The 15839-nt window shown below is 48.7% G+C and overlaps 6 protein-coding genes across 6 annotated transcripts; 5 read left to right on the forward strand and 1 right to left on the reverse strand.

The window, feature by feature from the left end:
• Positions 1–1362: 1362 nt before the first annotated feature.
• ARB_06826 (uncharacterized protein) lies at positions 1363–2391 on the forward strand (the record flags this gene model as incomplete). Its single annotated transcript, XM_003015020.1, has 3 exons — positions 1363–1423; positions 1486–2197; positions 2259–2391. The coding sequence occupies 3 exons, from the start codon at positions 1363–1365 to the stop codon at positions 2389–2391; spliced, it is 906 nt and encodes a 301-aa protein (XP_003015066.1).
• Positions 2392–3637: 1246 nt separating this feature from the next.
• ARB_06827 (CRAL/TRIO domain protein) lies at positions 3638–5075 on the forward strand (the record flags this gene model as incomplete). Its single annotated transcript, XM_003015021.1, has 2 exons — positions 3638–4281; positions 4352–5075. 2 exons carry the CDS (start codon positions 3638–3640, stop codon positions 5073–5075), a joined length of 1368 nt encoding a protein of 455 aa, XP_003015067.1.
• A 790-nt stretch (positions 5076–5865) lies between these two features.
• Positions 5866–7358, forward strand: ARB_06828 (uncharacterized protein; the record flags this gene model as incomplete). The annotated part of the gene is made up of 3 exons (XM_003015022.1): positions 5866–6235; positions 6314–6720; positions 6804–7358. The coding sequence occupies 3 exons, from the start codon at positions 5866–5868 to the stop codon at positions 7356–7358; spliced, it is 1332 nt and encodes a 443-aa protein (XP_003015068.1).
• Positions 7359–8743: 1385 nt separating this feature from the next.
• ARB_06829 (uncharacterized protein) lies at positions 8744–10301 on the forward strand (the record flags this gene model as incomplete). Its single annotated transcript, XM_003015023.1, has 2 exons — positions 8744–8861; positions 8929–10301. The coding sequence occupies 2 exons, from the start codon at positions 8744–8746 to the stop codon at positions 10299–10301; spliced, it is 1491 nt and encodes a 496-aa protein (XP_003015069.1).
• Positions 10302–11963: 1662 nt separating this feature from the next.
• On the forward strand, positions 11964–13728 carry ARB_06830 (transcription initiation factor TFIID subunit beta, putative; the record flags this gene model as incomplete). Its single annotated transcript, XM_003015024.1, has 2 exons — positions 11964–12934; positions 13005–13728. 2 exons carry the CDS (start codon positions 11964–11966, stop codon positions 13726–13728), a joined length of 1695 nt encoding a protein of 564 aa, XP_003015070.1.
• Positions 13729–14233: 505 nt separating this feature from the next.
• Positions 14234–15829, reverse strand: ARB_06831 (mitochondrial export translocase Oxa1, putative; the record flags this gene model as incomplete). Its single annotated transcript, XM_003015025.1, has 3 exons — positions 14234–14821; positions 14886–15671; positions 15749–15829. The coding sequence occupies 3 exons, from the start codon at positions 15827–15829 to the stop codon at positions 14234–14236; spliced, it is 1455 nt and encodes a 484-aa protein (XP_003015071.1).
• Between the last annotated feature and the right edge of the window lie 10 nt (positions 15830–15839).

Raw genomic sequence — 15839 nt, forward strand, 5'->3', positions numbered from 1 at the left:
AAAAGAAAAAATATCTCTCCCATCTGTTCTATACCAGCTTTTTTCAACCGCTGTTTTTTAGTTGCATTCCTTGACTCTGTTCTCTATGCTTCTTTTGTTTTTATTAAAGATTCGCCATATGTGTCTTTCTAATTACCCCCTTTAACTATACATGCAGTGCATGGCTGTTTTGAAACCCTCAGCTGCTCTTCCTTTCTCTTCTTTTCCTTGCCCCCTTTCTACAATGTTCGTTACTTGCCGCCTTCAAAGAGAAATGATTATTCCAACCTCTCTTGCTATATGGCCTGCCAGTTTGAGAAAAGACCAAACATATACCAGCCCTCGAGTTCACCGTGCCAATCGTTCCCTCGATCTTCTTTCTTGTTTTCTCACACCAACTGTCTCAAGTATCTTTTTTTTTGATTTCCTTCAGTTTTGGGAGGCTCAGATCTTGCTATATATTCATGTCTGCATTCCTTGCCTCGTTTTTTTATAGGTTATATTCCCACCCCCTGCTATCCAGTTTGCTTGGAGCCCATGCTATATATTTTTTTCTTTTTCTTAAAAAAAGGTGTCTGTCTGTTGCATTTCAGCGTACGGCAGTTATTCTTGTCCCTTCTCTGTTTACTCCCTCTATTCTCCTCCTCAGCTTTGTATGTTACTGGCAGCAGATGATATGGTACGGGGCTATCTATATCTATGTCCACCTTGTTATGTACTTGACCACGCCCGGTGACGGCAGGTCTGCAGACAACTACGAAGGATACATCCACGTTCCTCCTCCCGCGCGTCTCCAGTATCCTCTCCTATAGTAGAGCAGCGCTATAGCTGGCTATTTATAACTGACTGTATATGGGGCATGACCAGCCTTCATTCATGTGCTGCAGCGGAAAGCCCCTTTTGCGTGACCGCATCAGGAACAAATCTAGTTACGTCATATTTCACGTGAGGCGGCCAGAATAAACAGTCGAAAGTCGGTTTGCGATGCTCGAAAAAAGTCCGAACGAGAAGCAAAGAAGACGGCAGCCAGCAGTCAAGCAGATTAGTTGATGGCCTCACTTCCTCTCGGACTTTGTCGGTCGTTATAAAGAGCATACATCCAGTCGCTTGATCACCGTGACATACGAGACAGCCACATTGCGCCCAAGTGCTTAAGTTCCCCGCAAGAAGAATATCTAACTAGTTCGAAGCAACGAGAGACCCCTCCTACCGGTCGAACTTCAATTCGCCTCGACGCAGAGATCTCGTCATTGAAGGTGAGAATGATATGCTGGGATGGAAGAGATGACTGGCATGGCATGAGCTGACCTGTGTAGCAGACGCCCGAATAACTACATCTACCATACATAAAAAAAAAAAAAAAAAAAAAAAAAAATGTCTACGATGCAGGAGCAGACGTCGGCCGCCGCCCATCATGAGCATGAGACGGCACCACGGCCAAAGGGTATGCAATAACTATCTGGATGCTATGGCTATCATCATCTTGTAGACGACCCGTTTAACCAGCGAACCCTGTCCCAGGTATCCTCAAGTCTCCGGTGTCCATATCTACCGTCACACCAAGCGCAGACCCATCGCTAATGTCGCTATCGCCGCTCGAGAATAAGGAACTGACAATGCAAAATACAATGCAAAATGCCGGCGTCGGCGTCAAGCAGCGAGCTCGTGCCTCTTCCCATCGCAAATCCACCAGTTCCAGAGCCTCGAACGGCGACGAGGCGACGGAGAACTCACCCCGGCTGAAATGGGACGAGGCAAACCTCTATCTCACCGAACAAGAGCGGACTTCGACCATGAAGATCGATGAGCCCAAGACACCGTATGTGCCGCACTACGACTACAACGAAGAGAATGACGACATGGACCTCGGAGAAGACGACGTCGGGTTCCATGTTGAAGGAGTGGTGGTGGATGAACTAGATATGAACAAGGCCAAGAGCAAGAGCAAGAGCAAGTCAAGGGCGGACGACATACCCGATCTAGAGCTTGGAGACCCGGAAGAAGATACGTGGAAGGACGTCAGGGCGAGCGAGGCGGATCGGATCGTGCGAGAACGAAGTCTGAGCTTTGGAAGCACAGGGAGCAAGAAACGTGTCGTCGTTGGAGGGGACGACAAGGATGAGCATGATCCCACGCAGGAGGAGGCGCAGAAACACCATGATTTTGAAGAGAAGCGGAAGAAACATTATGAGATGGGCAATATCAAGAATCTCCTTGGGTGAGTTTATTATCGATATAATAATTGCTACTGTGAAGAAGGAAGCTGACTTCCGACAAAGACACCCTGAGAAGATAGATGTTGATGAAGACGAGGACGAGGATGAGGACGAAAACAAGGCATCTGCGGGTGCTCCGAGACAGCCTCCGGCCGTCCCTAAGATTCCCGAACAGTACGCAAAGCAGTCGCACTAACTAACAGGACGGCATCTCGCATGCTCCCTTCTCACCGATGTACAGCCTCTTAACCCCCCTTGATGAACTCGCTTGCATTTCATACAGTTACTTAGCATGTCTTCAACCCATCTTTTCTCCTTTTTTTTTTTTTAATCCCCGAGTTTTGATGTACCTAGCTTGCATAGTCCTTGTATACCAAATCGCAATTCCCCCCATGCTGATGCTAATTCCGTTGCAGTATATACACCATACGGAGTACCAGGAATGATACTCCCCATACCGGTCATTATTATTATTAGTTAGTCGAAGCACAGGCACAGATCTTCCAGGTAAGATTGACCGGGTTTCTGCTCCGTATTTCATCTTACCAAGGCCTGGCCCTCGTCCGTTTCATCTTCTCCTGTTAATCTCCAGTATCACCGTTGCAGCCACCAGGTAACATCTGCTACCAAGTTAACTATAAACAGCACCATTAACCACCGGCAGTAGCAGCTAGCGGATAAGTTCAACTAGCTAGCTAGTTCTCTATCTCTACATCTCTGCCATGCCCCTCTTGGCCTGCTAAGCAAGCGGAAGCCCTCTTTTCCGGCTGGTAATTAAAAACCTGGACTTCCAGCCAGGTATGCAATCTCTTGTGATACAAAACAAGGCTGCCCCCTGGCCTCCCTAGTGTCGCTGCTGCTAAGATTATCTCTTCTCTCCCTCAGTGTGCAGGAAAGGCCTGGCTGTCTCAGGGGTTCTGTTAGTTACTAGTGACTAGCCTGCTGGAGGATACTTACAGGACATGCAGAAGAGCCAGCATCAGCATCAGCATTAGCAGCAGCAGCAGCAGCAGCAGTAATAATAAAATATATAGCCAGACTGCCTGCGCTCCCTGTTATGCTAACTAATAACAAAGATCTTGCTATTATTTACACTGACTGAGTGCCGCATGGCTGCTTCTGCTCGCTGACGAAGCGACAGATTTTTTCCCTCTTGCATTAAATATTTAGACAAGACTAGAAGAAAAATATTTCCTTCTTTCTTTCTCCTTCTCTCCTCCATCTTCTGTATCCTTTTTTGCATTCTGGCTAGACAAGCTGGTGGGCTGATCAAGCCGTTGATAGCTGGAAAACGTGACTTTGCTGTTGTCCCCTTAACTAGGTCAGGAACTATCGAGCAGCAGGAGGCACAACAGAGAGGAAGAAGCTGACAATGAGATGACAGGCTGACTGACAGGCTGACTGACCCAGGGAAGTGAGCGCGAGACTCGGTCACCAATACAATGGACAAGACTCAGGAGAAGGTCGAGCAGCCTGTCGCTCAGGCTGAAGCTGCCGCAGCCGTTGAGGCCGAGAAGGTCGAGAAAGCAGTCGAAAAAGCCGACGAGAAGCCAGTCGAGGAGAAGAAGGACGCTGAACAAGCTCCCTCGAAGCCTGCCGAAGACAAAAAGGACGCTGAGCCTGCTGAGCAGGTCAAGACCGAAGCTGCTGGAGCTGCTGCAGCGCAGGGCAAGGCCGAGGAGTCTGCGCCGGTGGATAACCGTCCAGAGTACCTGACGAAACATGCCGGGCTCACCCAGCTCTTCGACCGATTGCCGGCCATCCTCGAGGCTACGGGCCACAATGAGATGTGGGGAGTGACCTTGAAGGACACAGAGGACATTCCAACCGTCAATATCATGATCAAGTTCCTTCGTGCCAACGAGGGTAACGTGAAGGCGGCAGAAGAGCAGCTTACCAAGGCCTTGGAGTGGCGCAAGGAGATGAAGCCCCTCGAGATTGTCAAGCACATGAAGTTCTCGGCTAAGAAGTTCAAGAACTTGGGCTTCATCACCACGTATGGCGTCGGCGAGGCCAAGTCCGTCTTCACATGGAACATCTACGGTGCCGTCCAGAACATTGACGAGACCTTTGGCGATCTTAAAGGGTAAGATATACCTCCGTATAACCGCCAATCTCTTCTTTTTGTTAGAGGTATATATGGCTAACCAGTATAGGTTTATTAAATGGCGCGTTGCTCTCATGGAGCTCGCCATCCACGAACTGAACCTGGACAAGGCAAAGACCGTCATCCCAGCCATTGGCGAAGACCCATACCAGATGTTCCAAGTCCATGACTACCAGAACGTTAGCTTCCTCCGCATGAGCCCAACCATCCGCAATGCCTCCCGCGAGACCATTACCGTCTTCAGCATGGCCTACCCAGAGCTTCTGCGCGAGAAGTTCTTCGTCAACGTCCCTACCGTCATGGGATGGGTCTTCACTGCTCTGAAGGTCTTCCTGAGCAAGAACACCATTCGCAAGTTCCATCCTATCACCAATGGCTCTGCCCTGGCCCGCGAGTTTGGTGAAGCTGGTGCCGAGTTCCCCAAGTCATATGGCGGAAAGAACGCTGAGTTGGCTGAAAGCAGCATGACTGTTGCTCTCATCGATGACATCTCTCAGGAGCAGGAGACTAAGACCGAGCCAAAGACCGAAACCAGTGCTGAGACCAAGGCCGAAACTAAGGCCGAAACCAAAGCTGAAGAGCAAAAGGCAAAGGAAGCTCCTGAGACCAAACCAGAGGAGGCCAAGACTGAGAATCCTACTGCTCCTGTACCTGTGCCTGAGAATACCACTTCTGAAGCCACCGATAAGCCAGCTGGCGAGACCAATGGAGCTCCCAAGGTCGCAGGAGAGACTGTCCCAGCCCCCGCCCCAGCCGCTGCCCCGGCCAACTAAACAACAAACAACACCTGATACCCCTTGGGCGGTAATTTACTCTCCTATTCTAATACCCGTCAGACTCGCTATCATGCGTAACATGACACTCCCTTTCTTCCTTTTCCCTTAGTAAACTAAAAATCCAAACCCAAAAAAAAAAAAGAGACAAGACTCCTAATACAACTTTTCAGCAATGCGAACTGGACTTTCACATCACCTTGTCGCACGACAGCCACGAACTAGGTGCAAATGGAACGACGACATGCCGGGGGCTTGGTGTTGGTTGGTAGTTTGCTATTTGTTGATTTCTTTCCGTTTCAGAGCGCCTGGTTTATAGATACCATAGGATGTCCTTCAGTCGTGTTAAATCTCTACGGGTTCAACTCCTTGTTTTTACACTAGGTAGTAATAAAATAAACTGTCTCCTCTTTATATATGATCGTCGTCTTGTATATTTCATATTCTAATGGTTACAAGACAAGTAGATAAATAAAAAAACAAAGGAAAGTCTATAGGCGATAAGCGCCAGACGCCATAAGCGCTACTTGCCGCGCTTCTTCTTCCAGCTCCAACTTTTGCGCATCGGAAAAGATATTGGAATGTCGATGATGAACAGGACGAGACAGTCGGCGCAAGAATAAGACGATGACGAGCTCGTGCTGAAGCGATCGGACACACCCACTGCTGCCTCAGCCTCACGGCGGAAGATGCAGCATTTCTCACCTGCGACTTCACCCAGCAACACATCCACCGAACGTTAACCAACACCAAGCTCAGCCGCCGCCTTGCGCATCTCCAAGCTCCCACGATGTCGCTCTGGAACCCAGATAACATCCGTGATGTCGCTGAATCCGTCGGGATAAACTCGCTGAACGACGATGTAGTCGAGAACCTATCCCGCGACGTCGAGTACCGCATTTCCCAAGTGCTGGAGGAAGCTCTTAAGTTCATGAGGCACGGCAAGCGAACACTGCTCACGACACAAGACGTATCGAATGCGCTGCGAGTGCTGGACGTCGAACCGCTATATGGCTATGAATCCGCGCGCCCGCTGAGGTTCGGCGAGGCGACGATAGGTCCCGGCCAGCCGCTGTTTTACGTTGAGGACGACGAGGTTGATTTTGAGAAGTTGATTAATGCGCCACTTCCAAAGGTGCCTAGGGAGATATCCTTTACCGGTATGCTGTTGGATTGGCTCTAACTTGGTTTGCTACGTATGTACTAACGATGGACGATGGGAGTAGCGCACTGGCTAGCCGTCGAAGGCGTACAGCCTACGATACCGCAGAACCCTACGGCGGCGGACACACGGCACCTCGAGCTAGTATCCAAGGGCCCGAATGCGAACGCCAACCTGGCTGCTATGAGCGGCAATGAGAATGTTAACGTCAAGCCATTGGTTAAACATATACTCTCGAACGAGCTGCAGCTTTACTTTGAGCGGGTGTGCAATGCATTCCTGGACGAGTCGAACGAGGAGTTCCGCAACTCTGCGTTTTCAAGCTTGAAGGAAGACCCAGGCTTGCACCAGCTGGTTCCGTACTTTGTGCAGTTTATATCAGAGAAAGTTACGCATAATATCAAGGACATCTTTGTCCTAACACAGGTGATGCATATGATCGAGGCCCTGATACGGAATCCGACATTATACATTGACCCTTACGTGAGTTTTGCCGCCCCCTAGTTCAAGGGAAAAAAAGGCCAGGCAAGGTAAAAACATGACAGGCTGACAAGTGGCGTGTGTAGGTTGCACCGTTGATTCCACCGGTGTTGACATGCCTTATAGGCCGCCAGCTCGGTAGCAGTAACGACGCAGTAGAACACTTTGCACTACGAGACCTCTCGTCGTCTCTGGTGGGGATGATAGCGAAAAAGTACTCGCAGTCTTCACACACTCTCAAGCCCCGTCTGGCACGAACGTTCCTGAAGACCTTCCTGGACCCTGGTCAGACTTTCGGTGCCCACTACGGTGCCATAATTGGGCTCCAATCCATTGGCGGCCCAAACGTCATTCGCGAGCTGATTATCCCTAACCTGCCCGTGTACGAAGTCGTGCTGAAGGACGCCGTGACGGACGAGGGCCTTCGGAAAGCAGAGGCAGAGAAAGTGACGGGGGTGATCATTGCCGTGCTCTCGACGATCCAGGACGAGTCTCTCGCCCACACAAACGGCTTCTCGGACGCTGCGGCAGAGGCGCTGGGCAAGGAGCTTGCTGCAAAGGTCGGCGAGCTGATTGCCTCCCGCATCATCGAGTCTGGCCAGCTGCCTCTCGCCAGGGCGATTCTCGAGAAGCAGCAGTGAGCGATATTCCGGCCATTTCCTTGCTTTTTCTCCTTTTTTTTTCCCGTTTCTCTCTCCTCTTCTTAATATCTCTTGTATTTTTTCAACGGACCGGGGGACCTGGCTGTTTTCCCTTTCTCTTCTCTTTCTTTTCGCAGCGGAGTTTGGCTCAGGCCGGGCAAAAGGGACACCAGGCAGGATATTTGACCAAGCATCACGCAGCTTTTTCCAACCGTATCCAACACGCAAGAATAAAGTAATCTTCATCCGAAGCTCCACGATCGCCTTATTCTTTTCTTTTCTTCTTCCTCGTCGCCGTCCCTCGCACTAACTGCGGCGCTCCCCTTATATTTGCTTCTTCCTTCGCGCTTCTGCGTCATTACGTTATCCGCCGGCTGGTTTTCTTTTTTTCCTTTCCTTTTTTTTTGCTTTTCCCTGACACACACGAAAAAAACGAACTTTCCGCTGTCGCATGAACAAATTCTTCCTCGAGGGGCAAAACAACCTTCTTCTTCTCTGTCTTCACTCTCGCCGTCTCTTCTGCTCTTTATCATCAGCGTCTCATCCTCGTCTGCTCGTCACTGTCGTCACTATCGTCTCCTGCTCACTCATTGTCGTCGTTGCAAGTTGCTCACTGGCCGCCCGGTTCTCGCCGTGTCAATGTTTTGACTGACGGGCCTCCCATCACTACGCAGCTCTGAAGAGGACATTTATTAACCCTCCATGAGTCGTAAGGACCTGCTACGCTTCCTATCCAAGCCAGCAAAGTGAGTCTCCTCGTCTGTTTCTGCTCGCCGTGGTGCTCGTCGAGAGTGTGCTGACCCTTCGCTGCCAGACCTCGATAACATCCCCTACGAGAACGACAGCAAGAAAAAAACCCACTGGAAAAAACAAAAAAGCAATCCTCCCACGAAGAACAACAACCCGACCGGACACCCCGTCTTACCTCGTTCTTTGCGCCGGAATAGACTTATCTATCCATACAGCAGACATCCTCCTCTGCTAGACCCGATACTTTCACCGGTATCGGCATCTGTCAGTTCGAGGGTCACCGACATCTGATCACCATTCCGGCACTCAAAGCGTTCTACTTCCCCCTCTCCGCCCGCCCACCCTAACACCGTTAACCAGCGGTGTTTTGTCTCCCTGATCGAGCGAACAGTCTCTGCCAGTGTGCGGCCAGACCTCCCCCAGGATTTCGGGCCTTCTCCTTCTCAGACGAACACCGCATTGTTCGTCTGGGTGGCAGATTGTGCTTCTAAGTCTTGCTAGGTCAAGCTCAAGCTCAAGCTCAAACACACCACAGTCATCTGCATAATTGCAGTCAAAGTCGGAACCACCATCAACAGTCTCAACGAAATATAAGAAAAAAAAAACATAATCAAGGAAGAATTCCAGTCTCGGATATGGTCTACGCCGGAATTCCAAATCACTATACGGGATCTCCATCCTCGTATGTGGCACCGTCTTTGACTATCAATCATGAAGCCACTGTGGATTTAGACTCAACCAATGCATTCGAAGGTCAGTCTATTCAAGCCTTTTTTCCACCTTCAAATTTGATGATTACCGTTGCTAACTGCCTGAACAGGGCCTGAAAAGCTTCTTGAGGTGTGGTTCACTGCGTCTCCCGATGACCTCGCCAACTCGCCGGTTCCCAATGGACTCAAGGCTGTGTCGGCGGACACCTGGAAAGGCATGCTCGACCTCGTCAACTGCCAAGTTCTCTCCATTGTCGAGTCTGACGACGTCGATGCCTACCTCCTGTCCGAATCCAGCATGTTCGTCTTCCCTCACAAGCTGATCCTCAAGACCTGTGGCACCACTACCCTTCTGCACGGCCTGCCTCGCATTCTCGAAATTGCTGCTCTTTATGCTGGTTTCCCCAAGTCCAGCCCTCCATTGGTTGGCGGTATTACCACGGCAACTGCTCCGTACCGTGTCTTCTACAGCCGTAAGAACTTCCTCTTTCCCGAACGCCAGCGCGGGCCTCACCGTAGCTGGAGAGATGAAGTCAGAGCTATGGACAAGCTCTTCTTGGGCGGCAGTGCCTATATGATTGGCAAGATGAACGGTGAACATTGGTACTTGTACATTACCGAGCCGTTCACCTCCTTGACACCGCCTGCGTCCCCTGTCCATGAGACCGAAACCAGACAGATCAACTTTCCCGGCTCTCTCGAGAACGGAGTTGGGGGAACCAAGCAATGCGAGAGTGATGAAACATTGGAGATCTTGATGACTGACTTGGACGAGAAGAATTCCAAGCAATTCTATCTCGACCATGCGAGTGCGGTCGCAGAAAGTCGTTATCGATCTGAACATGAAGAAGAAAACGACGACCTCCTCGACGTTTTCAGCAACACTTCCTCCAACAACAGCGACGTGGGCTCTCCCCTGCCCTCGGAGCTCTCAAGCGAAGGCCACGCTCTTGGTACTGTTGTCAGCGAGGCCTGCGGACTATCCAATATTTATCCCGCCGACAAGCACCCGGGCTCCCGAATTGACGCCTACCTGTTCTCCCCCTGCGGCTTCTCGGCCAACGGCGTCATCCCTTCCAACGACGGTAAATCTGGCACCAACTATTTCACCGTCCATGTCACGCCTGAACCCCACTGCTCCTATGCATCGTTTGAAACCACCGTGCCTCAGGAGCAGACTGGCCGTGACACCGCTGAAATCGTCAGTCAGGCTGTGGGCATATTCAAACCAGGCCGTTTCACCGTCACCTTGTTCGAGGCGAAATCCTCCAAGGCTAACGCAGAGGAGCTTGGCCAGTCGTTTGAGGCGCGCCGTAGCACTCGTCTTGCCTCTCGTCGACATGGCAAGATGGAGAGCATCCCTGGATACCGCCGCGTTGACCGTATCGTCCACGAGCTCGACGGATACGACCTTGTCTTCCGCTACTACGAGCGTCTTGACTGGCGAGGAGGCGCTCCGCGTATCGGAGAGAACTACCCTTAACTTGCTACTTTTATTGTTAACTATTTCGGGCTTTTTCCTATTTTTTTTGTGTTGCGTTTGTATATCTGCTTTTCGTGCTTGCAACTCCACTCACATCGATTTTTGATTGAGTTGTTTGTTCCCTGGGTCCCGGACCGCTGCTTACTTTCTCTACTGTCTTTAACACTTTGGTTGGCTAAGTAGGTTGCATTTTTGACCTAGTACTAATGAAACTCTGCAACTACTGCAACGCTTACTATTTTTCAACATGCTTGAAACTTCCAGTAAAATGGATCTTTCCCCACAACGTAACAATAACCTCGTCCATCGAAAATTATTCAATCTGTTTTCTACGATTGACTTACTAATTCCTGACGAGACGTAACATCCTGATCGGGAGAGCTACAGTATCTTCTCCGGTACGATTCCAAGTATGAGATTTATCAAGGGCAGCCAGTCCTATTTGCGGCATAGGTATTATTTTAGTTGTCTCCTCTAACAGTTTAATGGAATTTTTCATCGCTTACGATGTCAGTTATATTGACTCTACTTCTTCAAAAGGCCTTGGGGAATTGGTATCGATAATATGTAAGAATCAAGGTAGCTAGTGGAACTGTCTTGAGCCTCACTTCTATTTTTAGGATGCTGACCCACAAAACGCGACATAGTCAACCAATAATCAGCCTCATCGTTAAGCATCAAAACTTTACTAGTTTACCTCAGAGGCACAGATGACAATATTTGGCGTTAAATAAATTGAAACCAACCTCTTCCGCCATTCGGTGAGTTGCGTGCGTTAAATAGATACCTCAATACCCTGCTAACCCGTAATTAACAATATATATAATATCGGGGAACCTTCTTGCCTTAAGTATGGTAGTTAGCTGGGTCTGACAGCATATTTATCAACCGATATCAATATGAATACCCACTTCCACTGCTATCTTCCCCCAACCTATCATTTATAGCTGCAGCTAAACATGACTGCCTACTTCCGATTTGGTTACTGCCTGCCCCCCGGGTGGATGCCAATATGGTCTACTATGAGTTACGCGGGCCTAGCTGAAAGTGAACAACGAGGGAAGGTTGTGTTTTCCTAAAGTTACCTAACTGGCCATAAAGCTAGAAGTACTCGAGATTGCTCAGTTTTGTTCAGCGAATATACGGATACGGATAACGACCTTCCACATCCTACTGTACTAGGCACAAATAGCACCCAGGAGCGGGGAATCTATACCGGAAATTTACGGCTCGCACGAGGGCAGCAAAGCGACGAATCGAATGGCGTTACCATAGAGGTCATGTATCGTATGTCTATATTTTGAAGGTATATATGTTCGTCGCTATACTTATATCCCGCTAACATTATGGCAGATAGACAACTCCAAGGTTTAGAGTGTTAAAGGACCTTGGCACTATGAAAGTTCGCACCCATCAAGGTTCTTTCCGCGCTCCACAATACTTAATTAGTTCATTTTCAACAATCAATACCATTTTATTTTTTTTATTTTTGGACAAAGCTTTAGCCACATAAAAGGCATTAAAAATATTTATACGGCCTAGATAGTATTAAATACGCATTGCGATATTGATTTACAACATCTCAAAACAGTAATAATAAACACTCTTATGCTCCACCTATCCCCAGCTTGCCGCAGAAGTTATGCCCCTTTTCTTCACATAATGGAGAATTTTCAAAATCCTTCACTCTTTCCCCGCGTTCCTTCCTTTTTTTTTTTTTTTTCTTTCATTTATTTATTTATTTGTTTATTTATTTCGAAAGAGGAAAGAGAAACTTTCCAATGGAACCTCCAAAAACGGCAGGAAGTACCTGCTCCGGAATATAATTTACCCGCAAATGTTAGTCAGAACTTAATTATTAAGCAAATCGGCAAACCTTCCTTCTCTGTCACTTCGTCATATCGCAAGCTCGTCCGAGTTTGTTCTTCCGTCTTCTTGTGTTGCTTCAAGCACCTTTGGCGCATCATCAAGATAGCACACAGTTTGTGCTTGAAAGGCCAGAGAAGGGAGCATCCTAGACCTCCATCTCGCCCAATTTTCACCCTTCCTCCAGCTCACCTCTCATTTTACCCCCCCGCGAGTTTTGACAACAACTTCTCAATCCTCCCTGTCAAGTTGAAGGTGCCCAATATGTCGCTCTCACCACCGCCTTCGGTCTCTCTAAGCTTGCCTAATGCACCTGCAAATCCCAAAAAACGATTATCTATTGCATCGGCCTCATCTAACCCTCCTGCAAACTTGAAGCGCCAGCGAACGCACCCTTTACGGCAAACGTCATTCCCCATATCTGCCGATAGTGACCCGCGCGTTTACACAGGGGCCAGCTCAAGATCGGAAGCCGAAGTGAGCGTAACGGGTAGCTTCACAGGGTCATTTGCTGGGAGTCTTGGTGGCAGTACGGTTGGCGGAAGGGGGAGGAAGAAGAAGAGTAAAAAGGACAAGGACGGTGCGGCGAGTGTAAAAGGCGGAGCTGACGGTTCTGTCGGTGGGCGTGGGGACACAGGTACATCTGTGAAAAATGGAACAAACCAAGGCGACGAGGACGCAGATAATGATGATGATGATTACATCGAGGAGCCCGAGATCGATGGTGGCGCGGCCGTTGACGCGGCTGCCGAAAAGAAAAATCTTGCGTATGTTCAATGAATTTTACCCCCTAAGGACGATTCCGAAGATTCATACTGACACAAAAAAATGGCTTAGGATTTTGATGGATGCATTTAATCCCGAGCAGTCGTCTCGGTACGATTGTTTCAAGCGTACTAAACTGAACAAATCTACCCTTCGAAAGATTGTGAATCAGACATTATCTCAATCTGTTCCCCCAAATGTCGTCACCACCATTGGAGGTTATACCAAAGTATTTATTGGGGAAATTGTCGAAAAGGCGAGGACAATTCAAGCTGAGTGGGCCGAGGCATTTGATGCAGGCGCCATTGCCGACGCCGAAGCGGAAGAGGCAGCACACCAGCGCAACCGGCAAGAACAAGCAGATAAAGAGAAGGAAAATAACAGCACGCAGACTTCATTACAACCAGTCCACGGGGATAATTCCGGTACGTTGGCTGTGAAACCTGAGTCATCTGAAAACGGGCCTGCTAGTAGTGCGATGGAAGGCATCCAGTCTGCGCCGCTACCAGCTTCAACGCCTTCTCATACTCATGTTACAACCCAGAGTACTGCTGCCACGGAGGGGGCTTCTCTCGATAGCTCAACGCTTGCCCCTAGGAAGTCAATCAAGCTCCCACCGAACCCTCATCGTGGGCCACTTCTACCGTCACATATTCGTGAGGCATTGCGACGATATAAACTCAGTGCACAGGGTGATAATGTTGGGTTTTCCGGCCTGAGTTTGAAAGGATTTGGTGTAAAGGGGCCATTTTCATGGAGTGTCAGGGGAACCGGTGGGAGGAGGCTCTTTGGTTAAGGCAACTTTGGGTTTTACTGAGCTTTATACGAAGCTTAGCAACGGTATTATTTTCTAATGCTAAGGTTGGGATTGTTGTTCTCATCGGAATTTTCACTGGATTGGAGTTATTGGGCGGGATTTGTAACCGGTGCTCTATCTTCTCTTTCTAGGTCACTGGAGCATTTGAACACGGAATGAATGTGATATCTGTGTGCTTTTTCTGCATTATCTATCCTAGCGCTATTTGGCTCTGGAAAGTTTCTGAGTCCAAATTAGCTAAATAGCATTTTACTAGTGGCTGGTCATCTCTATTAAGTTCTTAAAGAGTTTGATAGTAATATAACAAATATAGCTCGTAATATACACTGAAAAAATCAGGTAGATCTTTTCGAAATGTCAACCAGACCTCAGATAACTCCCATAGGCAAAAATGAAAGAGTAGCAAATAAAAAACATTGGTGGAGAAGGGGAACAAATATCACACTTCCGCCCATATCACTTCTACGTACCGAAGTCCCGTAATTTACTCCTTTTGCCCCCGTTTCCGCATATGCCTGGCTCTAAGCTGTTGATTCTTCAACTCCCGTTCAGCTCTGATCTCCGCCTTGCGCCGCTCTTCATAGGCCTTCGCATTTTCGAGTTCCTTCTTATTAAGCCGTGGCATACGACCAGTCGGGTCTGTTTCCTCCTTTTCACCGGTCATTTCTCCTAGTTTATTCTTTACATCTTTGACGGTATCTTTGTAAGCAGATTTAAGTCCATCCATGGCTCGGTCAATGACACTGATATCTTGGGGTGGTATATGTGTCTCAGGTGTCGGCTGTGAAGTAGCTGGTTTGGAAATGGTTTGGATTCGGCTTGGAGCAGGCGTGGACGAGACTTGTGAGGTGGGATTCTTAGGAAGAGGTCCAAGACCGAGCAATTTGCGTAACCGAGGGGTGGTCATTATATAGGTCTGGCATACAGACAGGACACCGGTCGTGAGGAAGTAGAGTTGTAGAATACCAGGCCAGAATGTCATGGTGAACGCTGTAACAATAGGAAGAGAATATACCACACTCTTTCCTAATTTAGAGTTCATTAGATTGCTCAACCCGGTATCGCCGCCACGCTAGAAACGAGCACAATTTTAGCTCATGATTATACGCTTGATAAAAGGGGTGAAAGCCACTTACCCTGAGAGCTACGAAAATCAGAGCACCAGTTGCGATGGGAATGGCATAATAAGGGTCAGGCATAGTCACGTTCTGTAACCATAGGACGCTTTCGTTATCCAATCCTGGAACGGGGAGAGCAGACATTCCTCGAAGAACTCTGAAGCACCCAAAACCAAGTGGTATCTGGAGAAGAGGTAGAAAGGCCTTCCAGGGCTTTATTCCATGTTCCTGGTTTAATAAAGCAAGCTCGTTCTTCGCCTTCAGTGCTCCAACATTGTCGTTTTCGCGTACACAGTGCATCATACGTTCTCGAATTGGTGTAGTACGCGGTTGTATAGCCTTGAGTTTGGCAGAAACCTCGGCGGAGGATACGATTGAGTTGAATAGTACAACTCGAATTAGCACAGCTGTAGCTACAGTTGCAGTCCACCATGGCAAACCACCTGTTATATGTAGTGTCTCTAGAAGAAACTGGACCATCGAGGAGGGACCCCATCCGTAGTCTAAGCCAAGTTCTTTAAGATAGCCAATCTTCTCTGGAATGTGTGAGAGGTCTATATCAGTCAAGCCACCACCGGAAAGGGCATCAGAACTAGGTGTGATGCCTCCAGTTACTGGTGCGGTTGCTGGTTCGCTTGGGGTAGAAGTTATAGCGGAAGATGTCGCTGTGGTTGATGCAAATCGGGGGGAGATTTTGACCTGCCCTGAGCTCCGGGAAAGTCGTAGGGCACTTAGCGCAGTGCCATTTCCACGAAGTGAACTCAATCGAAGCTGGGTATTCCTTGCTGGGTTTAGGGAAGAAAACTATTTTATTACAACACGGTCAGTTGAACTCGGAGATGGCGTAAAGAAAAATTTCGTTCCACCAAGCTTCTTTTTACCTGTCGTTGCGATTGTGAGGATCTGAGGATTGGAGATTGTGTAATTGCACGGGAGTGCCTAATTCCAGCTCTAGAGAGCATCTCGAGAGCG

Source organism: Trichophyton benhamiae (genome assembly GCF_000151125.1).
Source record: "Trichophyton benhamiae CBS 112371 chromosome Unknown contig00476.0, whole genome shotgun sequence".
Classification (NCBI taxonomy): Eukaryota; Fungi; Ascomycota; class Eurotiomycetes; order Onygenales; family Arthrodermataceae; genus Trichophyton; species Trichophyton benhamiae.